Source organism: Cricetulus griseus, chromosome 3 (genome assembly GCF_003668045.3).
Source record: "Cricetulus griseus strain 17A/GY chromosome 3, alternate assembly CriGri-PICRH-1.0, whole genome shotgun sequence".
NCBI lineage: Eukaryota > Metazoa > Chordata > Mammalia > Rodentia > Cricetidae > Cricetulus > Cricetulus griseus.
In genome coordinates, this window is record NC_048596.1 from 74,499,958 (window position 1) to 74,522,874 (window position 22,917).

Consider the following 22,917-nt stretch of genomic DNA (forward strand, 5'->3'; position numbering starts at 1 on the left):
ACTTTTGTATCACTGATATGTTCACCATATGTGCTTGCTAAATACTGCCAAGTATGGTGGCCACAAAGTTTCTGTTTTGGCCTGTGCTGAATGAGTCTAAGCTGAAGCTGAATTCCAAGCCAGCACAATTCTCTGCTTCTTACCCTTCAGACATTACCCCAGAGCATGCTGTGGCAGGAAGACCTGTGCACCCCACCCACCCTGGAGCCGAAACAATCATTTTTCTAAACTTTTATTTTATAGCAATTGTCATAGTTAGAGAAGTAAATAACACATTTAAAAACCTCCTCAGGGCCAAAGGATGCCAGAATATTTACAAACACATGGGATAGGGGAGGCGAGACAGGAGAATGAGGCCGGAGGGCTTGGGTTCCACCCAGGCCCTGCCCCAGACTTGGACAGGTGCCAGCCATCAGCACTGTGCTGTGGGCTCAGGGAGCATCACACAGCTGTAGGGCTCTCTGCTCACAGGATCTGGTGGGAGGCCTCTAGCTAACTGAAGGCCCCACTTCCTATCCAGGGAGCTCCCCTACACCCCACAAGCCAGCTCAAAGGGGCCCCTGGGAAGCACCAAAGGACAGGGGCAGTGTGATGGACACACAGGCTGGGACAGGTGTCAATAGATGATCTGGCCTGCCCTGGGGCGAGACAGACACGCACATACGTGCGCGAACATGAACGAACTATACCTTCACAGAAAAATTGCAAAGGGGGAGGTTTCTTCTGTGGTTTTTGTCTTCTAAGTCTCCATGTCTACGATGTTATTGATTTTTTGCTATTATTATTATTTTCTTCAACAGTGACAAACTGAGGTAAACATCTGTAACCAACACCTCTCCTAAAGGGCAAAGGGTCCCAACCCTACTGACAGAGACAGTACCAGTGGTGGCTGCAGGGCAGAGCCAGACCCAGTCAGTCTGTTTCAGGGTCAGGCTGGCTGCCACCTCTGAACAGTGGGGCTGGGCTACGTACCTAAAGTCTCTTCTGAGGACTACCATCCTAGATACTACAGGGGAGAGGCCTCCCACACAGGATCTCAACAGAGAGAGGGCGCACGAGGGATGCGGGATGTCTACTGAGGATCTCGCTTCCTTGTTATTGCAGATCAGGGTGGAGAGGCCTAAGGCAAGAGGAGAAGTAGCGGCTGGGAAGGAGGGCCTGATGGCCACAGGAGGGCCAGGGCAGTGATGGGGGCCTTCTGAGATTCGGCTCTTGGCAGGAGGAGTTTGCTACTTACCTGGCGTTATGTGGGCCCTGTGTCCACTAAGGAAGTGGTGGCACCCCAGGAAAGCGGGACCAGGCCCTGGAGCAACCACAGTTTGTAAACTGGACTCAGGCAGGGCAGGGAGACCTATAGCCCTTTGTGGTGGGAGTGAGGGGGTGTGTAGAGAGATGGGGACTCCAGGCTGAGGGGTGGTTGGTGCTCCTTGTAGCTAGCCAGCCAGCCCCAAGATGGAACCTCCTAGAATGACCCAGAACTTTTGGAGGGACCCTAGGAGAGGCAACCCAGGTTGGTGAGTGGGTGGTGCCAGGCAGAAGGCACAGCCTCCCTGTGTTGAGGTTATTGCAGGGGTTCCCTAAGCCTCCACATTGAGCAGGGGTCCCAAAGGAGAGCTGGGGCAAGGTGAATTCCTGTTGTGCTGCCTGAGCCAACAGCAGGTGTCTCCTGGGATTCCCTGAGGAGTGTGGTAAAACACAGGCCTGGCTCTTAGCAGCTGCCTGGTGAGGTATCTGGACACTCAAGTCACCAGACACACATCACACTCACTCCCATTTCAACGACTTCCTGGCCCATCCATGGATGTATTCCTCCCCTGCAAGGGTACTGGCCTAGAACTGAGGCGCATACATGTGACTCTGACAGAAACCCAACAATAACTGGCACAGTTGTTTCCCTGCTTGTTGGGTACCCATGGAAGGAGCAGCTGGGCTGTGAACGTACTCCCTTGCCCTAGGGACACAGGAGTGCCAAGCCTCCTATTCTCCTGCCATCTGTTCCCCTACCCCCAGGAGGGGCACCTACTGGAACTCTGCTCCCAATGGTCTCGTGGCTGCAGGGGTGGCTTTCCTTTCTGGGTTCAAAGTCCCCATAAGCAGGAGGAGGTGAGAGGGTATCTCTAGATATTCGGGTCTGTTTCCGAACACTTTTGCTACATTGAGGGGGCTTGGCCTCTCCCTCTGACATCCTGGGCACAACTGTCATCACCCAGTGCCTGTTCCCAGCCAGTTTCTAAGGGTCTCACGCCCTCTCTGCCCAACAACAAAGCCCCGGTTCTGTGCCCAGGTTTGGATGGAAGATTATAGGGTGATCTGCCAAGGGGTGTGAAGCGCCAGGAGTGTCCAGGTTCCAGAGCTCAGTCTGGCCTACAAGCTCCCAGCCTTTGTCAGGGCCTCAGCTCCTCTGGGCTGAGACCGGCCACACACATGGTCATCTGCTAGCTATGTCACCAGCCCACCACCGACCCGGGTGTCTGGGCCTCCTAGTCTACGCTACTCCCTCCCGCCGTGCAGTGGATGCTCCTTGTCCCCAGTATGGGTTGGAGCACACGCGGCTTCCCTGCAGCGGCTGCGCTGCTCCCAGCAGCTCAGACGCAGATCTCGATGGCCGTGGCTAGCACCACCTGCCCTTTGCTCTTGTCTGCACGGCCGTCGGTCCTGCCCGGGGGCGCGGGTGGAGCCAGACCAGCCTCGGGCACAGGCACGGGCACGACGCTGGGTGGCGAGGACCGCGGGCCACTGCCACTCTCGGTGAGTACAGTGCGCTTCAGCGGTGTAGGAGCTTCAAGGCGCAGGGGCCCAGGCAGGCGGTCCCCGGTGGGCTTGCGTGCACGGTGCGAGGGCCGCCTTCGAAGCTCAGACGTGAGCTCGTGCTTGAGGAAGCGGAAGACCTCCTTGGCGGGCCCGCGCCGCTCCGGCTCTAGAGCCAGCAGCCGCTGGAACATGCGTAGTGCAGGCTCGGTGAAACGGCGCCACTGTGACGGCAGCCCGGGCAGGCGGCCCCGCTGCCAGCGCACAAACTCCTCGAAGAAGGCATCAGCGCCTGATGCAGCCTCCCATGGGAAGTTGCCGGTGAGCACGCAGAATATAAGCACGCCGAACGCCCACACATCCACGCCTGTGTCCACCGCGAAGCCATCGGCACGGCCCGCCTGGCACACCTCGGGTGCTGTGTAGGGTATGGTGCCGCTCACACGCTTTACACGGCAGCCCACGCGCCGCGTCATGCCGAAGTCAGCCAGCTTCACACGGCGGCACTCACGGTCAAACAGCAGCACATTCTCGGGCTTGATGTCGCGGTGTACCAGCTGCCTGCTATGCATGAAGTCCAGTGCCAGTCCCAGCTGCTGTACACAGCGCTTTACCGTGTCCTCCGGGAGCCCCACCTGCGGGATACAGGAAGAGCTGCTCAGGGGTAGCCAGGCCTGCCTGCCCCTCGCCCCAGTTGGGAGCCACAACTTTCTTGCTGTCCTCTGGGCCTGCCCTGATCCTTATACCTGCTTGTCCTTCCAGCCTGGTGGGATACCTGATCCTTTGCTAGGTGTCTTTTTAGAACCCAGCCTTTAACAAGTGGAAACATCCAAACCAAGTACCAAAACCCTCTCCACTTGCTTCAGGGTTACCTCCTCTGGGGCCTCAGTACTTGTTCATTTGCTTATTATTTGCAGTGTGGAGGAGTCAACCCAGGCTTGTATATATGCTAGACACTAAGCTACCCTCCCATTTTTTTGGTATAGGGTCTCACTACTCAGCCCAAGCTGGTGTAAAGCCCATGACCCCCCCCCCCACCTCTGCCTCATCTCCCAATTGTTGGGATTACAGGCATGTACTACCACACCCTGCTTACTCTTTCCAGGTTTCATACTCGGGCAGTCCCAAAGCCCGTGTTCCCCATCTTGTTCCTATCTAAGTACCTGGGGAGGGATGATGTCAAACAGGTCTCCCGCAGGTGCATACTCCTGGGCAAAGACATAGCACTCCTCAGTCTCGAAGACCACATCAAAGACCTTGATGATGAAAGGGCTGGACGACAGGCTGTTGGTGATGCTCACCTCACGCAGGAAATTTTTCAGCTTTGTTTTGCTCTTATTCACAAATTTCAGGGCCATTTTGGTGCCTGGCAGGGCCACAGCAACAACAGTGAGACCCTCTCCCTTACAGATACCCCCCCACACACACATCTGGCTGTACAATCTGTTCTTGCAATAAGGCTAGTGGACCTGGCCACCATGATGTCCTCATGGCACAGTAAAGTGATACCTAAGTCAACCCTGCAGAATAGGGCTGACCTAGGTCCACTATATTGCAGCCCTTGGTGAGAAAAAATAGCCAGGAACGCTTGCTGCCTCCTGCCCCAAGCTATTTTCCCAAACCACTCTACTCATCTGTCATATTTGTCTCCCCAGCTAGAACATGGTTCCTTGAAGCTCAGGAATCTGCCTTGTATTATTGTCTCCAGAATTCACTACACAGTAGGTGCCCAGCAAGTGCTAGCCAATGGGTGAATAAGAGAAGCCCCTGGGGGCTGGAGAGATGGCTCAGAGGTTAAGAGCACTGACTGTTCTTCCAGAGGTTCTGAGTTCAATTCCCAGCAACCACATGGTGGCTCACAACCACCTTGAATGAGATCTGGTGCCCTCTTCTGGCCTGCTGGGCACATGCAGGCAGAATACTGTATACTTAATAAAATCTTAAAAAAAAAAAAAAAAAAAAGAAGAAGCCACCCCGTAGGGCACTGGTTCCCAAAACTGAGCAGGGATGTATACCCTGCTGGGCATGTGGCTATAAGACAGCAACAGAATGCTATACACCACAGGCCCTGCCTTCAGCACTTCACATTCATCACACACTAATCAATGACCCAATATGGTCAGCATTGATTCCCTTCTTTGCTAAACAGAGGAAATGGATTACATTGCTCAGGGTCACACAGAAAGCAATAAGGTGCCCTCATGCAAGTGTTCTTCCTGCTGCCTTAGTTGTCCCAGAGGCTCCTCAAGCCCTGGCAAGTACAGAGTATCATCTTAGTTCAAACCCCAGGTACTCTGTGACCTTGGCTGACTGGCTGAGCATCAGGGTCTGTGTCTTTATTGAAGAAACATATCCAGACCAACCCCATAGAGCCATCCCCTATGCCCTCTAAATATGGTGTCCTGTACCCAAGGACCTGTCCTCACCTCTGTCTACCTCCCTAGCATCAGGTGTCACTAATGTTTTCCAATCACAACTTCCAGCAGTGTTCTGTCCCTGGGCACATCTGTCTCAAAGGCACCCAGATGGCCCCAAAGTAGCCTATCTCTCAGCTTGGGCACTTTGCTAACTCCTCCTACTGTGCAGTGTATCCTTTCCATGTGACTATCTGCTCTGCACAGTTGCTGGCCATCTGTCCAGGCATGTCCCCACCCCAACTTTAATACCCTGCTCCCCTACCAATACTCACCTGTGCCTTTGTAAGCCACCAGGTCAACCTTCCCATAGGTCCCTTTACCCAGCTCCCGGACAAGCTCATAGTGCTTAGTCACATCACTGGCAGCCAGTGTGCGTAGTGTCAGGGCTTGCATGTCCTCTGTGAGGAGGGGCACACCTGCACCTGGTACAGGGGCGGCCCCCGGCCCACAGCAAGGCAGGGAGTGGAGCGGTTCAGGCTCAGGGCAGCCCACGCTCATCTTCTCCCTGTAATGGGGTATGACATGATGAGTGACGAGCAAGCCCCCTGCTCCATCTACCTCCTGATTCCCCAGCACCTAGAAAATTCCCAGCTGGTCCACAAGGAATGCAAGGCACTGTTAATCCTTTCACCATCCTTGAAGTTTCTGGAGATACTCACTGTCCCTTGTTAGCACTGTGTATCACAGACCCATTTGTCTCACGCTCTAACCCACACAGTGCCCAGCAAGCACACAGGTTTATGTCACACAGCAGCAGCCACACATATGCTCCCATTCACAAGTTTTGGGTTTCTGTTGTGGGCGGTACTGGGAGGGGGGTCAAATCTAGAGCTTTGCACATGCTAAGCATGTGATCTGTCATTGACTACAGCCCTAGCCTCATTCACAAGTGATGATGTGGCATCTGTTTGCCAGGTGTACATCAGAATCTTCGGGGACCCCAGCACTGTACAGCTGCATGAGAATCTTTCCCCATGAGGTTCAGAAACATGGACAGTGAACACACAAATGTCATTTTACAGTCAAATGCAAGGTGGGCTAGGGAGCAAGGGCTAGGGTCAGTTAAAGGCAGTCTCTGCCACACAAAATCCCTCAGTCACACCATTTTACCCCACACAGGCAGGAGAATGCCAGTGTGGCCACATAATGACAACAATCCCCTCTGGTACATATAATTCCTAGGGTTCCACGGTCTCAGCCTGAGACCCCACTATGCCCACAGCTGGGATCGTCTTCATGGATATGCCCTTCATGGGCACTGTATGTTTCTATACAGACCATCATCCTTGAATGGCCCTGCTGCCGTTAGGGGGGTCGAGCACCTGCCGGGGTGAAATCCAAGCCTGGAGACTGACTCGGTGATCGTGAAACCAATACCTAATTTGGGGCCCTCACTTCTGTTTCCCACCTTAGTATGCTTTGCTTCATTTTTCTGTGGTTTTACTGGGGTTTGCTTGGTATATGATAAACTACATATTTAAAACACGATCTGATGAGTTTTAACACATGAATATTCATGAAGCCATCACTGCAATCAACATAATGAGCATATCTGTCACTCCAACAGTTTCCTTTTGTTCTTCTAAGCCTGCTCTATCTCCATCCTTATCATCCAGGCAGCCATCCAGAACCTTCCCTTCTTAGCTGTGGGGTGTGTGTGTGTGTGCTATGAGCAGAGCCTCTCCCAGGTGCACAGGGCAGGCATGCGCATGAGTGTATCAGCTGGAGGTCAGCATTCAGGCCTCCCATGAGCGGCCGGCCTCTCATCCCAGAGACCCCTGCTCACATCACAGTTATTCTGAGTCCTCTGCTCCCTGAAGTACACAGCAAAGAGCTCCATCCAACATGATGTGACTTCCAAGCCACTCATGCTGGGTTTGAAGACCAAATGTCACTTACTAGTTGGACGTCCCTGAGCAGGTTACACCTGTGCCTGTTTCCTCATCTATAAAGAGATTTAATAACAGAACCTACTTCCCATGAGCCACTTTGAGGTTTCAACAGCCATGAAGCGCCTGGGGTACAGTGCTCTGTAGGAATGTGCCATGTGAAGTCTCCAGAGTCATAGGTCCAGATAGCCACAGCCACCCCAGGCTCCACTCGGTCAGAGGTAAGGATGGTGTATTTTCTCCTTGGCTTCAGGGCTACCAGGGCTATGAGCCTAAGCTCATTTGTGCACTCACTTTTGGACAAGGACTACAATTCCAAGCTGGGGGCACCCCATAAGCCCTGGCCAGCCACTCCCTCCCAGGTCAGGCCCTTTCCCTTGCCTTCCCCCCTTCCTTTCAGGCAGCACGACCCAGCCTCCCACTTCACAGGAGAGGAGGAACATCAGGAGGGAACTTCCTGGCCTCCCACCAGACATAGGCGGAGCTCCATCTGTGCATCCTCAGCAATGGCTGAGATGACAGCCCCCCCCACCTCTACTTCCCCAGGCTCCTGCTCTCCATTCATGAACCAGCTCTGTTCATAGACCCTGTTCTCAGAGAAAAAGCCCGCCCCCAGCTTCAGCCCTTTTCCAAGTTTTATTTTGACTCTAGCTGAGATGCCACAGTGTCACCCTGGTAGTCTAGTCTTTGGCATGGTAATGCTTTCACAACCAACCAACCCCCACCCCGACCCCGACCCCCGTCAATGGTAGAAGAACAAGGCCTGCTTCCCCTTCCTCACTACCTAACTGGGCTCCTGTCACCAGTGTCCACAGAGTCCCAGTTCCAGGCTGGGATTCTGTCACAGCCATGAGTGGGCTATACTGGTGAGGTGGTATGTGTGTATGGGGGTGTTTGTGTTCTCAGCTTCAGGGCTTCTGGGACTACAAGCTCTGTCAAGTGTCCACCAACTAACTAACTGATGAGGATGAGTTACTACCCATGGCTGGCTTCATCTCAAAAGGGAAGGGACACCAATTTTGAGGGTGTCCTCAGGCAATTGTCCCAAACTTTTCAAGGACAGTGTGGGTTTTTCTCAGAGGGTTCCTGGTAAGTACTCGGCCCTCATCTGGAGCCTTCTCCACTCACCAGGGAGATGCTGGCCATCTGATATGTGTGCACTCCTGGAAATGGAGATGGATAGCCTAGTGTGCAGGTATGTGTACTCTCATGATGCAACTCTCCCACTTAGAACATCAGCCCGCTCAGTCATCTCAGACTGTTTCTGTGTCCTCTGGGACTTACAGGCAGCTGTAAGAGGCTTTATTCCTTCCATACACAGGCCCTAAGGTGCCTGCCCCTGGGCCTCAAAACTGCCTCTGGACACTAAAGCCAATGTTCCTACTGCCACCCCACATTGCCTCTGCAAACGTTAGAGGCTGCTTAGTCAGCCCAGTATTCGAAAGCAACTTGTACTTTCCACTTCCTGCCCTGCTGCCTGACCTCCCAAGTGCCACTGTCCTTGGGTCCCTCTCCTCCATGAATCTCGGCTGCCTCTGAACATTGACATTGTAAGAGCTTAAATCTGTGTGTGCCCTGCTGAGCATGTTGGGGAGGGTGTCTCATCTGTGCCCACCTGTCAAGACAGAGGCCAGACCAACTCCATCCTCTCTGTATCGCCCACTAAATTTACTGGTTAAGTTTTGGGGATACCTAGCCATCCTCTTCCTGCTGTCCTGTTCTCCACAAGGTGTCAGCAAGAGGCAGTGACTGAATCCACATGTCTGTCTCTGCTGTTACGCCAGTCCCTCAGGTGCATGCCGCCTCTGACCCAGTTACCAAACATGACACAGACACACAGTAGTGGGGAGCTACAGAGATGGCATGGGCCTGGAACAGTCTTGGTCTTGATCCTACTGTGAGCCATTTCGGCTGGGCGACCTATAGCCAGTCTTGAGCCTTAGTTTATACATAAAGATAATAAAAATGGGGGGTGGGTGCATGCCTTTAATCCCGACACTAGAGAGGCAAAGGCAGGCAGATATCTGTGAGTTCGAGGCCAGCCTAGTCTACAGAGCGAGTTCCAGGACAGCCAGAGCCACAAAGAGAAACCCTGTCACAAAACAAACAAACAAACAAACACAAAAAAGACCCCAAACCAAACAAACAAACAAACAAACAAAAAAGCAAAAACAAAAACCCCCAAACAAAAAGCATTAGCCAAAGTGTACCTCCGGCAGTCAACCCATCACAAGGACTCTGCTAATCTTCTTAACTCTAAAATGTAGCACTGTTATTATATGATGAAAGGAAGCACAACAACCAAGCAGCTTGCCCACAGTCACACAGCTAGCATTGGAACTGGACCCAAATTCCATCCTTTAAATCAGTTCTTTCCCAAGACAAGTGTTGGGAACAATACACCCAGATCCTGCAGTAGCTGGGTGGAGTCTCAGCCAAGCAACCCATGTCATCTTCACAGCTCCTGTCGGCTGTGTGGTGCCACCCATTTGTTCCCCTCAGTGATGTCACGTGGTTCCTGGTATATACATGATAACTTGAGACTGAGTGAAGCACGACATGCCTGGCTCCTGAGTGGTTGGAAAGACAGACACATCTGACACTGGGGGACCACTGTCCTTCAGGTACTGACACACATCCTTTGGAATGGACTCATCTATAGACTGTATCTGTGAACTCCCAGCACCAGGAAACAGGTCTCTGCTAACCTCTGCTTCCTCTTTGCTGGTGCTCAGCAGGGCATCCACCCACACTCTGGGTGATGACTGCTGCCCCAAGAGACCCTTTAGGTGGTGCACTTCCAGGGTGTGTCCCCTACTGGCCCTGACACCCATCTGCTGTGCAGCTGGTCTGGAGCTTTCCCTACCCACCAGGTGGGTGCTGTCTTGACCGTGTATACTCCAGGAGATGGAGATGGACAGCCTACTGGGCAAGCGTGGCAGCCCTGGCCCTGCCACATGCTGGAAGGCTACCATAATGGGGGAGGGTTTCCCAAGCGAGAATCAAGACTGAACCGCCTACCACTTCCTGTTGGCAGGCAGCCTGGGTTGGGCGCCACCCCGTGATGCTACACCCAGCACAGCACCCATCTCACAGTGCTTTGGAACTCTCATTCCTTACCATAAGCAGAGACAAACATACACAAGCCATAAATGTATGCACACACAGACATACAAACCGCACACACACAGGCATATAAACACAAGCACACATGCAATGCACCAGCTTGGCAAATCTCTCCTTGCTGAGTCCTCACAAAACCCTGAGGGGAGGGCAAGGAGCTGCCTGTGTTGTAAAAGCAGCTTACCTGCTGTGTGACTTACACACCCATGAATACGCTAGCTAGTAAATGTACAGAGCCGGGCAGCCACTGCCGCTATCTGGTGATGTTTTCTGTTCTATAGATAATAACAGAGGCTCAAGGGTGTAGTGACTTGTCTGTGGCTATGGCAGAGAGCCAGCTGCTAGCAAAGTCTCCTCTTCTACAGTACAAAGTCACCACACTCGTCACCCTCCTTCATGAGGCCATGTGGCTGGCTTCCCTCACTGGGATGAGAACACAAGTGATGTGTATTACTGCCAGCTCAGGGCTTTTTCCAGTTGCAGAGCCTTCGATGCTGGCTTGAGCAGAGGACCTCCTAAATCCTCAAATGTGATAGAGGGACAATGGAGGTGCAGCTCGGGTCTTCAAGGCGGGGGGTGAAGATTACCCATCCTGTATTGTTCCGTGGGCTTCCAGTGTGTTCCACCCGAGGCACGGTTTGTCATAGCAGCTACTGCTAGTCTCAGTCAAGGGCTATGGATCAGGGAGACACGCACCTGCCTAGAACATGGCCGGACTCCCCAGAGTGATGACCACAGAGAGACTCCGTCTCAAAAACAAAAAGGAGGAGGATGAGAGACCTGGGCAGGGCAGGTAAGATGGCTCAGTGGGTAAAGGTACTCACGAGCAAGTCTGGTGACCTGAGTTCAATGCCCAGAATACTCTTTAAGGTAGGAGAGAACTGACTTCACAAAGTTGACCTCTGATCCTCACATTCACGCCGCAGCACATGTATGCCCACCCATACACATGTGACATGTACACAGTCCCATGCACTGTACATACATACGCCAATACTAACAAATAGGATTTTTATAAAGGGCAGACCTTGGAGATTGTTTAGAGGCTACTTCCTTTCATCCTGGTCTTTCCCTGTTTCCCTTCCACCTTCTACCAGAGAATGCCCCTTGACCTTGACATTGTAGCCTCTAGAACTAAGACACATAGCTCTGCTCATTATAAACCACCCAGTCAGAGGTCCTCCATGACAGTAGCACTAAGCAACTAAGACAGTTACTGGAGCAAACATGGGCTCAGAGCTGGCATTAGTTAAGAGTTGGATTCAGATCTGAGACTCCTGTCCTGTGAGGCTTTTCAAGGCAGACACAGGCAGAAATGACACAGAAGAGCATATCCTCCATCCCTGGTAGTGTGCAGCAAAGGCTGGAGCCTGTGCGTGTGGGGGAGGGGTGCTGTGAGGGGAGAGGCAGGGTCCAAGGGTGCCAGCCAGGCCTTTCTTGTTTGTTCTCTTGCCTTGACTTAACTGGGACTTGCTATGTAGACCAGGTTGGCCTAAAACCTGTGGTCCCCTTACTCCTGACTTCCAAGAGCCGGGATTACAGGAACGAGCCACAATGCCTGGCTCTAGCCACCCTTTTCTGATCCTTACATAGACTCCTAAGATTCTCTGTCCTATGTTCAGGTCCCCTGCCTTGGGTTCTGGATCTTCACTGTGTCACTGGCAAGGGCAAACTCCAAGGTGTCTTAACAAAAGCCTGGCCTACCACTGTAGGATACTTCGAGCAGGCCGCCTCACCTCTCTGGATACGACTACTCAAAGTCCCTGTGGAAAAAGCATCTGTGTGGCAGAATTTCTGAGCTGAGTTGAGGGCAGCCCAGTGACCTCTTCCCCTCCTTCAGTGAAGGCATGGGAGCTGCAGCAGCATTCTCCTGGCTTCTGTTAGGGTCCATTAGTCTATCTGCCTCAAGATGGACATATGCCCAAAGATGACCCACTGCAGAGAAGCCCTGGGGCTTCTGCTGGAGCTGCGCAGAAACCGCACCCTCCACCCTGGGTGTGCGACTGAGACAGAGGACACAGGGGTACAGTCGCTGGGAGCTGGCTGGCCACACCAAGGGGGAAACCTGGCTGACAGGGAAGCAAAAGAGATGTGCTGACAAAGCATGCCTGAGGCCAGTTATACTCCTGGACATTTACTTCATGAATCAGTGGGTTTCTGTTCTGGCTTAATTAAGCCAGTTGATTGGGTTTATATAACTCTCAAGCTAGACTCCAGACAAGTGTATCTAAAACCCATCGAGAAAGCCATGAGCTCCTTGAAAGCCAGCCCCTGCCTTAATCATCTTGCTATTCCCAGCACTGAGCCAGGGGGTGACAAATGCCGGTGAATAATTCCTTACGTGTTTGGGAAGTTGTAACTTTTTATATCTTGGCTTTCCTGAATGTGACCCTGCAGGCACACAGTTATTTTCCTAGCACCACATGAAGGACTGTTGGCCCCATTCTGCAGATGGACAGACTGATGGCTAGGGGCACTGCACCTGTTCTCAGCCATACAGGTCAGTGGAAGGCTAGGTCAGAAGCTAGGGTGTCCTTGGTAATGAAGCACTATGGCCCTCTAACAGTCCCAAGCCCCATGAGGGAACAGCTGTGAGGAACACTAGATAGATGCTGTAGACAGGTGGAGATGCCAACAGAAAGTGACAATAAGGAGCTGATACCTATGGGCCCTCTGAATCCTTAACATTGTCCCATAGTGTGGGTACAATTACTGACTCCAACTTACAAATGAAGAAACTGAGGCACGGGTGTAGGTTTTTTTTTTTTTTTTTCTTCTCTGTGTTTTTTTGCTGGGGATTGAGCCTAGGCAAGTGTTGCATCCCCAGCCCTTTTCATTCTGAAACAAGAGTCTTGCTATGTGATCCAGGCTATCCTCAAGCTATTGACCCTCCTGCCTCAGCCTCCCAAGTAGCAAAACGGTAAGTATACACCACCAGGCCCAAATTGGTCATATCACTATAGCAAAATCATCCATCCAGTTAGCAGTGGTACCAGGCATCGTCATTCTGTGACCCGAGTTTAATCATTGCTTTACTCTTTCTAAAGTGAAGTGATAAAAATGACCAGTTTCTCTGCAGCAACTCTTTTCATAGCTGAGGCTCAGGAGGGCTGCCCAAAGTCATGCAGCCTATCAGCTCCAGGACCAAGACTGAATCGCTAGCTTCTTGGGCTCCACATCCGCTTCTTTGCTCTTAAGTCTTCAGCTCTGGGTCCCAGGTTTCCCTCCAACCCATCTTCAGCACCACAGGCCTGGACAGCACCCACAGTAGCGCCTACTAGACGAAGAGTTTTGGGAAAGGCAGAAAAGGAGCCAGCCAGGGATGGGGAAACTACAGAGATGGCTCTCCAGTGCCAAAGACAAAGTTCTCACAGAAGATGTGCCCATCCTTGTCCTATTGCTTTAAAACGTAAGTGGCCTTGTCCAGATGCAAATCGAAACAACAGGCTTGTAAGTTAAAGGGTGCGTGGGTTTGGAATTTTTGCAGAGAGCCCCAGACCAGATAGCTATGCTGCTGGACACCCTATCAAGTAAGGAGGCTGCTTCTGGAAAAACACAGCAGTGGCCATCAGTTCCCCTGCGCTCTCTGGGTCTCCAGTTCACTTCACATGGTCAGATGGTTGGTTTCTCATTTGTGTGCACTTATACTGAGTAATTCTAGAAGCCACACATTAGTGCCAAACTGGCCTCCAACTTCCAATCCTCCTGTCTCACCCTCCACAGTAGCTACGAAATGGCAGGTAGTGCACGAGACAGCATCCGTTTCGATTCTCTCCGCTACTCCATCTCATTCCAGCCTTTCCACTAGCCTTGTCCCCTGTGACTTGCTTCTATGCCCCACCCCCACCCTGGTTTCCTTACTGTTCCCAGGCACTCATATTTCCAGCCTGGGGCTGTTCCTTCTGCCTGGACAGCTCTTCCCTTTATGCCCACATGGCTCTTCCTTCAATGTTCTGCTTGGATGACACCTTCCAAACCAGGGCCGCATCCCGCCCTTCCTTCCCCCGCACCTTGCTCTATTTCTCCCGGGTAGAACGTAGCACCTTCAAATGCATTACATAATTTACTGACTGTGATGACATCTATTAGCTGTATCTTTCTCCCACTCGGACTAAAGCATCCAGAGGGCAGGGACTTTGTGACCTGGGCTTGTTCACTATGGAATTCCCAGGAGCTGGCACAAAACAGGTGCTTAGTAAACATCTGTTGAATGAACAAGTGAATCTCTTGGGGAGGTGGGAACTGAACGAGGAAGGATGAAACTTTACCCGGCAGAACCTGGCATGGTTTGGGGAGCAGAAGGAAAAGGCTGGAGAGTCTAGGTAGATGGCAGGTACTGTTAGAGGATGGGCTGGAAGAGGGCAAGCAAATGTGAAACCTGCCCTAGTGGTCCATCAGCATCAGGACCCCTCTTAAGGGATGCCACACCCTACAGCCTGTGCTTGGCAAGGTCCCCTCTGGCCCCAGAACAAGCATCCTAGTCTGTTGCTCATCTGCTCCTGAACAGTCTTCCTGAAGGTTGCTCCTACGCTCAAATAGCATCCGTTTGCTGGCTTTCTGAGGACCACATCTGTCTGCACTTTGACTCTTCCGCTTACTTCTGGGAACATCAACGTAGCACATGGCTGTTTCCATACCCAACACTTGTGAGTCAGGCCCCCTAGGAAACCAGGGATTCTAACGAGTCCTTTCCTTTGTTTAACCTTTTGAGTCAAGGTATTGCTGATAAATAGCCCAAGCTGACCTTAAACTCAAAATCTTCATGCCTCTCCCTGAGTGATGTGTGTACAGACTTGCAGCCACCATGTCTGGATTGTCCCAGTCCTTTGACAATAATACATAACCCATCAAGCCCTGTATTCTGGTCCAAAAAGCAGAGGGAAGGGGGCATTCACTTCAATCCCCTTTGGGGTGCAAGTTCTAGTAATGTCCCTTCTTAGCAGCATGACCATGTGTAGGCTGTGCCCTCTACTGATGCTTCAGTAGAAACAGGGCTAAGGATGCCCACTGAATACAGGGGGCTACAGCAAGAAGCAGATACCTGGGAAGAACCAGTCAGATGGAGGGACCTGGAGGCCTAGTTCTCCTGCTGACTAAGGGCAAATTTGCCCCTCTAGTCCACACACAGAGACCATCTTTCTGCTGCTAAACCTTACTCCTGAACCAGCCATAGCTAGAAAAGTCTGTCATCACCAGGCTAACCCTCCCCATCTGCCAGATCTAGAAAATGGAGTGTCCCCAGGTTAAGTCACAAGACACAACCTTCCTTACTGTTCTCACCACCAGAGCTGCCTAGAGATCACTGTACTGTGAGGCTTCAGGACTGACTTAGAGCTTGCCTCCCTCTCTTCTACTACTGTTAAAGGATGCAGCCAACCCTTCCCCAGGCACAGCCTTGGTAACTATTTAAGTTGGTGACTGTTACCAAATGGGTTGTCTAGTCTCTGGTTCTGTGGAAGGCAGAAGCCCCCAGACCCCAAGAGGTAGGGTCCTCAAAGAGGGCCATGAGGCAGCCCAGGGCTTTGTTAAGGTCCCCAAAACTTATCATCTAGAAGATGCAGGCAATCTGGCACTTGGGACTTGGTAAAGAGTAGAGCACAGTGGGCACAGAGGTCATCTACCATTAGCTGATGGGCCAGTGACCTTGGCTAGGTAGCCCCCAGTGAACAAGCGGTGACCACTAGAGAGAGCTGGTTGAGCAGAGGATCTCTGGAGAGCTAGGCTCCTGCCCAGCCCCAGGTCTTCCCTGAACTACAGAGGGACAAACAAGCCTGCAGGCAGCATAGCAACCTCTGCCAAGGCTCAGGTGTTCACTATTCCTAGCCATAGTGTCCTGTGCAAGCTGTTTGTCCCCTGAGTTTCAATTTCTTCCAGTTAAATGGATGTAAGAGCTAAACATGTGGTTCAGTGGCAGAGCACCTGTCTAACATGCCCTGGGCTCCAACAGCCGGAGGAAAATGGGTATAAAATGGTTCAGGTTCAAGGAGTATTTACAAGAGCCACCACTTCAAAGTCACTTAAAACCGCTTTAGACACACTGATTCATTTAAACCTCAAAGACCCTTGGGAGAAGCTATCTATGTCCTTACAACCAAGGAAACTGAGGCTCAAAGAAAAAGATTAAGTGGTTATGTCTTGGGTCACACAGCTAGTCAACATATCATCAAGGTAAGTTGTGCACCTACTATGTGCTCTGCACTGCCTCTGGATCTGTGAACACATGGGAGTCATGCAGCCCAGTCTTGAAGGAGCTTACACTGTCCAGTGCAGTAGCCACTAATGGTGAAACAGATGCATGCCAGGCAAGGTGCTATCTATCCCAGGAGAAATGCTAGGAAGGAAAGGAAAGAAGCTGCCAAGTATGGCAATACAGACCTCAGCAAGGAACTGAAGCCTGGGGACAATGTGCTGGGACAGCAGAGGCCCAAAGTGGGACTACACAGGTGCTGAAAGCTAAGAGGTTGGCAGGGTGAGGAAGGGTGGTCACTGTCCTGGAGGAACTAGGAAAACACTCCAGGGAAGTGGCTTTCTCTCTCATTAGTCTGATAAGTCCTGCAATAAGCCGGAGGCTTGTTCCCTGAGGGTGAGGTACAGCATGTGACCCTGACCTGGGCCTGTCTTGGGAGACTCTGGTGCAGCTGGTTGCACACTTCTGGAACAGGCTGGTGCCCAGGTGACATCCTGGAGAACAGCTCCACCAAGCCTTGTGCTGTGCATTTGAGAGGAAAGTGACCAGAATCTTCCTTGAACCTCAGGAAGAGGTTCACCTGAAAGCTCCATTTTTTTTTTCTTTTCTTTTTTTAGAGACAGGGTATTTTTGACTGGCCTGCCTGGAGTTCACTATTAGACTGGATTAGACTCAAACTTAGAGATCTGCCCAGGGTGTTGGTGGAGCACGCCTTTTATCCCAGCACTCGGGAGGCAGAGGCAGGCAGATATCTGTGAGTTCAAGGCCAGCCTGGTCTACAGAGCTAGTTCCAGGACAGCCTCCAAAACAATACAGAGAAACTTTTTTTTTTTTCCGAGACAGGGTTTCTCTGCCTCCCGAGTGCTGGGATTAAAGGCATGCACCACCAACACCTGGCTAAGGAAACCACCCCCCCCCCAAAAAAAACCTGAGATCTGCCTACCTCTGTCTCCTGAAGTTGTGAGCCACCATGCCTGGGCAGAGTCTACTTCTCTAAAAGAGAAGCTACTGTCCCTTTCTGCTCAGGGTTTTTGAGGAATGGCATTAAAGGCAAACCTTTGGGGCAGACCAGTTGCTATTTGTAGCACTTTACAAATATCCATTCACTCGGCTCTCCCAACAGCCCTACAAGACAAGAGCTAGGATCCTTTCTTACAGAAGAGAGATTTGACACACAGAGAGGTTAGGGCACCTTTCCCAAGGCCACACAGCCGAGCCCAGAGTACTTCTGAAAACTAAGCAGCCCTAACTTCAGAAGAGGACAGCTCCCGACTCCTGGGTCAGGATTGGCTGGCAACCCAGGGTGGAATCTGAAGAGCCGTGATGTAGTCAGAGTCCTATTCCCAGGAGCAAAGGTAGCAGCCCCTACAGCCAAGGATGGTGCTGACAGACAGGGGGGATTGCATTGAGGGGGTGGAGTGTTGTAACTGCTATAGGTTTATCCTCTCAGGTCTGACGAGGGGAAGATACCCATCCCTGCCCAGTCTCCCACCGGGAAGCCCAGAAGCCTAGAACCCTTTTGTGATGGCTCAAGCTGCAAGCAAGGAGTGCTAGCTAGGCTGTGGGAAGTCACAGCAGGTCCCTGACTGGGAACCGCTCATCTGTACATGGCAGCAGGGTGTGGAAGACCAAGGCAGGCTGAGCTAAAGCCTGCTTCACTGGCTCCAGGCTTCTAGACCCTCACAACCACCTTCACTGCTGGGAGCTCTGAGCACCCCTTTTGCAGTCAGCAAACACAGCCCCCCACTTGACTAGTCCAAGGTCAGGTTGGTTATTAGATAGGCAATTCAACACAACCCCTTGGTGAACATAGAGCTGGGCTCAAATCCTTCCATGAGTCGATGCAGTGTTGGTCTAGGGGTAAGATGAAAATTTGTCCAGAGCCTGGAACTGAGGACTGACAGTAAAAACTGCTCCACTGTTTCCTTCCAAGCCTGACATTAATGGCATGACTTCCTGGGAGGGGGAGGAGCTAGGAGTGGCAGGGGTATGGCAAAAAGGAAGGAGATGACCAGGAAAGGGGACTTTGGCCCCTCCAGGCCTGATGGGTCTGCTATGTGGGGCAGAAAGCTTTAAGGCCACCACTGCTGTCACCAAGATCCTTCCCTGGAGAGAAGAAGTAGGGGATAAAAAGAACCTTCCTCACCAGCGCTGGTGGCACACCTTTAATGCCTTTAATCCCAGCACTCAGGAGGCAGAGACAGGTGGATCTCTGTGAGTTCGAGGCCAGACTGGTCTACGGAGCGAGTGCCAGGATAGGCTCCAAAGCCACACAGAGAAACCCTGTCTCGAAAAAAACCAAAAGAAAAAAAAAAAAAAAAAAAAAGAACCTTCCTCACAAGGTCTGCACTACCCTACAGACCTGTCTTTTGCTCCAGGACTGGACTAAGAGTCCTTTTTGCTCCCTATCTCAGAGCTCTCCAGCCCAGCCAACTACTGCCTCCAATGACTCCCCCACCCCCCAAGTCCTACATTTTCTAGTACAGCTCCCTAAGGAAACTCAGCCAACTCCTTATACTGTCCCTGAGACCTAATAGTCTCTCACCTCATTCTATGTAGCAGACCCTGGCCTAGGCCCCTTTTTCGCTTTAGTTCACCCTACATAGTATTCTCCCCATTTTATAGATAAACAAACTGAGACCCAAAGCAGCTAAGTGCACCCCCAACTCAGAGGAGTCCAGAGTTGGTGCTCTCCACATGGCACTCTGCCATCTTTCTTGACCTCAGGTTACAGCAGACCTCCGCCCAGGAAGATGGCATACCTTCCAAAGCCAAGGCCAGTGGCTGGGGCCTGGTGCTCTGGCTCTGGCCCAGTTATTTGGCAATCAGTTTCATGTTTAAGGAATGTCAGAAGCTGGGAAGGGCAAGGTTACTTTTTTGTTTGCTGGCTTGGGGATGGAACCCTTGCACACAGCAGCCATGAGCATTATCCTTTGCCCAGTACTTGAGCCCCCACCCGGGCCACCTATTCAAAGCACAGAACTCAATCCTGGAAAGCCAGAGAAGAGGAAGCTTGGAGAACTTTCACTTCAATCCTCTCTGCACAGATGGGTAAACTGAGGTCAACAGCAGCCTTCCCTGAGTACTCTATCAGACTTGGCCTAGATCCTTGGTGCTTTGCTCCTGGCAGAGACCATGCTGAGTGCTTCCAGTGCTGGGGAGGGGGTGTGTGCTAAGGGGAGGTGGAATTTGAGGCCAAAGAAGTCCTGGCTCCCCTAACAACTCCAGATGGGCATTCCACGCTCATCCTAAGCCAGCCTAACCCAGGCAGGGAGCACATGTGCTTGTAGACTATGCACACAACAGGCCCCCGCTGAGCAATCATCTTCTTCCAGCTTCCATTCCACACTGCAAAGCTGGAGGTCAGCAGCAAGGCTGTAAGGTCATGTCAATAAAGAACAGGTCAGGAGTTCTTAGGACAGCTGGGGGAGGGGGTGCCCTATCCAAACAGGATGGCACAGTCCCAGACTCTTGAAGCTGAGCCTGGATGTGCAGTCTCACAGCACATGGAGACATATGCCACTCTCTTCTAAGCCGCCCAGCCACCAACCAATAAGGCTGTGCTCTCTGGTATGTGCCAGTCCAAGCCAGAACAAAAAGGGAGATAGAGGTAGAAACAGATGCCAAGCCATCCTAGAGTGAGGCTCTGGACATGTAGATAAATCAGGTGTAGTGGGGGTATCCAAGATGTAAATCAGGGCAGGCTGCAGAGAGCTGGGCTGCCAAGCTACTTTATTAGGGCTACTCAATGGGGAGCCACTGCAGGTTAGAAAGGAAAGAGTCTTCCTACCAGTCCCCTCCTGGCCTTTAATGGTTCTCTCTGATCTCTCCAACCTCTGCTTCCACTTCCTTGCCTGTGGGGTGGGTGGCAAAGCCCTGGGCTCCAACCTACTGCACAGAATACTTCCAAGATGGTTAGGACACACCCAGATGCTTCTGACAGTCTGGCTCCAATCTATATCCACCATGCTGGCTGCAGAATATGTGGTTCACTGTCATTCTCTTTGGGAAATGCCACAGGCTTGATCAAGGTCACCCAGTCTTCGGGGCAACTGGCTTCTGCACATCCTCTGCTGGGGGTGACTGCCTTGACTGTCCTTGAGTTTGCAGGAGGATCTGCAGGATCCCACTCATGGGGTAAAGCCAGCAGCAGGGTGCAGTCGAGGCAGTGGAGATAGGAAGGCATCAGCAGCTCAAGACACCTGATATGGGGGATCAGGTGTCTCATGGGATGGGGCTAAGAGCTGGGCAGCTGGTCCTGATAGCATGGCCTGGGCAAACAGAACAGCCCAGGGCTCTGATGCCAGGTAACCAGGAAGAGATGAGGGAAAGCCCTCTTGACTCCAGGGCTGGAACTTCAGACACGGAAGAGGTTCCAATGAATGAATGAATAAATAAAAAATGAACAAAGGAACTTCTAGAGGGCTCTGTGCCCGGGGTGCGGGCCCCCCAGCCTGTCTACTCACCAAGTGAGTACCTGACTTTGCACCAGTGCCTGTCTGTGGAAGGCTGAGGGTACCTTCCTGCCCTTTCTTGGGGTCTCTGATTCAGGATACCAAAGTACACCACCCCCAGGGTCTTCCAGCTTCCCCTGGATCTTGGGGTTTAGGACTTTGCTGAGGGCCTATTTACTGTAGATGCTTTGAAAAGCTCAGGCAAAAACCCGGACTCACTCCTTCATTGCAGAGGACACAGTGTCCCAGTCCTGGACTTGGCCCTAGGTGTTCCCGGGGTCAGAAGGCAAGGGACACAGGTTTGCTGTCCTTGGGACTTAGAGGGACAGAAAGGTGCTCTGACCTGAAATGGCTTCTTCACTTAGGGTACTTCCCCTTCCCAAAAACTAGCTGCTCACTTTGAGGGCTTGCTCTCTCCCTGTTCTGCAGGGAGTACAAAGAGGGACCTGGGTAAAGCACACCTCTGTGATCTGAGTTGGGATATGGGAGTCAGAGAATAGAGATTTCCACTCAATCTCTCAAACACGCCCCTTCACTGCCCTCTCAGACAAAGGCACACACCCAAAGCCCCAGCTGTCACCCAGAGCTGTAGAATGCAAGCACCTCTCACCTGTGGGCACCCCAAATTTTCTTTCCTGGGGGGTCGCTTAAGAACTCAGCCTGGTCTTTGGGGAAGGGACATCTATATCTCTTTATTCTTCAAGGACCTAGAGTCTAACGCTCCAGGCTCGCTTTAGGGGGGAAGGCTCTCCACCCTTTTCCTCCTCTCCAGGGCACTGCAACTACTCTCTCCGGGGGTCCGGAGCTGTGCCCAAATCTCAGGGTAGGGGGGAGGAGAATGGGGGAAGGGAGAGGAGGAGGGGGCGGCTCCTCCAAGCGAGACACAAAGAGACGTCCTTCAGCCTCGGCTCCATGGCGACGCTGAGGAGGGGGAGCGCGCACTCAGTACTTCCTTCCCCACCTGCAGGGCTCTGGGGACCTCGGTGGCCACTCACCTGCCGCCCCTCACCTGGGTCCCGCTTACCTGGGCTGGGGCCGCGGGGACGCCGCGGCAGGGGGTCTGGGCGCCGTTGCGGTCTTCGTTTGCCTGGCCCGAGGGGCTCAGGGCACCACCACCACCATGAGCCGGGACGCGGAGGGCGTCGCAAAGGACTCGGTCGTCCGGGTCCCGGGGCTTTGGGGTGCCCGCGGCTTCCCGTTGGCAAGAGAATCTCGCCGTCCTAGGTTTGGGGGTCCCTGTGTGCCGGAGCAGCAGGAAGGGCTAGCACCCCGAAGCTGGATCGCTCTGTGTCTTGAGGAGTGCGACTGTAGCAAGGAGATCTTAGGGGGCACGGGTTGGAGCGGTCGCCGCGCGCTGGGTCCCGGTAACCGCGTGCGGGGCTGGAGATCACCGCTCAGCCGCTGGGGGGCTCGGGCGCCGCCGCTGCAAGCAGCCCGGCCCTGCGGGCCCCTGCCCCGGCCTGGCGCGGGCTGAGGCTGCGGCTCTTCCTTGGGCTCCCGCTCCGCCAGGTGCTCGGGCTCCAGCGCCGGCGCCCGCCCGGGCTGTGCTCCATCGCGGCCTCGCGGCTCCGCCTCCCGCCGGCGCGTACCTGCCCGCCCGCCGCTCCGCCCTCCGTCTCGCGCGCCGCCGCACGCGCCTTTGTCCGCCGCGCCGGGTGCGCGCCCCGCGCACGCGCACTCCCGCCTCGCCCTCCCGCCGAGCGCCGCGGGCCGGGTCCCCCCCTTCTCCCCTCCGCCGCGGGAGCCACGCGATGCCCGCCCGCTTTCCGGCCGCGCCGGGTCCTAGCGCTCTCCCTAAGCTACCACAAGCTCCTTTTCTAGGTCAGAGCCCACGAGGAGGCGAGAACGAGGTTAGAAAGGGCTCCGGGGAGTCGCAGAGGGTCACCTGGTCCAGCTGCTTGGTCCTCGAGGGACCAGACTGTCCCAGACTATTCCAGCCTGTGCTTGTGGGGAGGAGCCTGGATCTGTTTCAAAGACGGAAAATAAACCCGAGTCCTCCTATTCAGAATGCACACACTCATTCAGCCACCGGTCCATCTGTTTCCCCGCCTGTCTGCTCATTCATTCTAACACCTATCCATCCGATTTCCACGACACCT

At 53.0% G+C, this 22,917-nt stretch overlaps 1 protein-coding gene across 1 annotated transcript; it reads right to left on the minus strand.

Annotated features, from left to right (window-relative positions):
• Positions 1-216: 216 nt before the first annotated feature.
• On the minus strand, positions 217-22,452 carry Sbk1 (SH3 domain binding kinase 1). The gene is made up of 4 exons (XM_027404690.2): positions 21,843-22,452; positions 5,438-5,670; positions 3,912-4,114; positions 217-3,383 (listed from the first exon to the last, which is right to left on the minus strand). The coding sequence occupies exons 2-4, from the start codon at positions 5,661-5,663 to the stop codon at positions 2,586-2,588; spliced, it is 1,227 nt and encodes a 408-aa protein (XP_027260491.1). The 5' UTR covers positions 5,664-5,670; positions 21,843-22,452; the 3' UTR covers positions 217-2,585.
• Positions 22,453-22,917: the final 465 nt, after the last annotated feature.

Excerpts from the sequence above, each read along its gene's own strand:
- Sbk1 (XM_027404690.2), bottom strand. The coding sequence starts at position 5,663 with ATGAGCGTGGGCTGCCCTGAGCCTGAACCGCTCCACTCCCTGCCTTGC. Across the intron at positions 4,115-5,437 it reads GGTGGCTTACAAAGGCACAG|GCACCAAAATGGCCCTGAAA; the intron begins GTGAGTATTGGT and ends TGGCCCTGCCAG. Across the intron at positions 3,384-3,911 it reads TTGACATCATCCCTCCCCAG|GTGGGGCTCCCGGAGGACAC; the intron begins GTACTTAGATAG and ends TGTATCCCGCAG.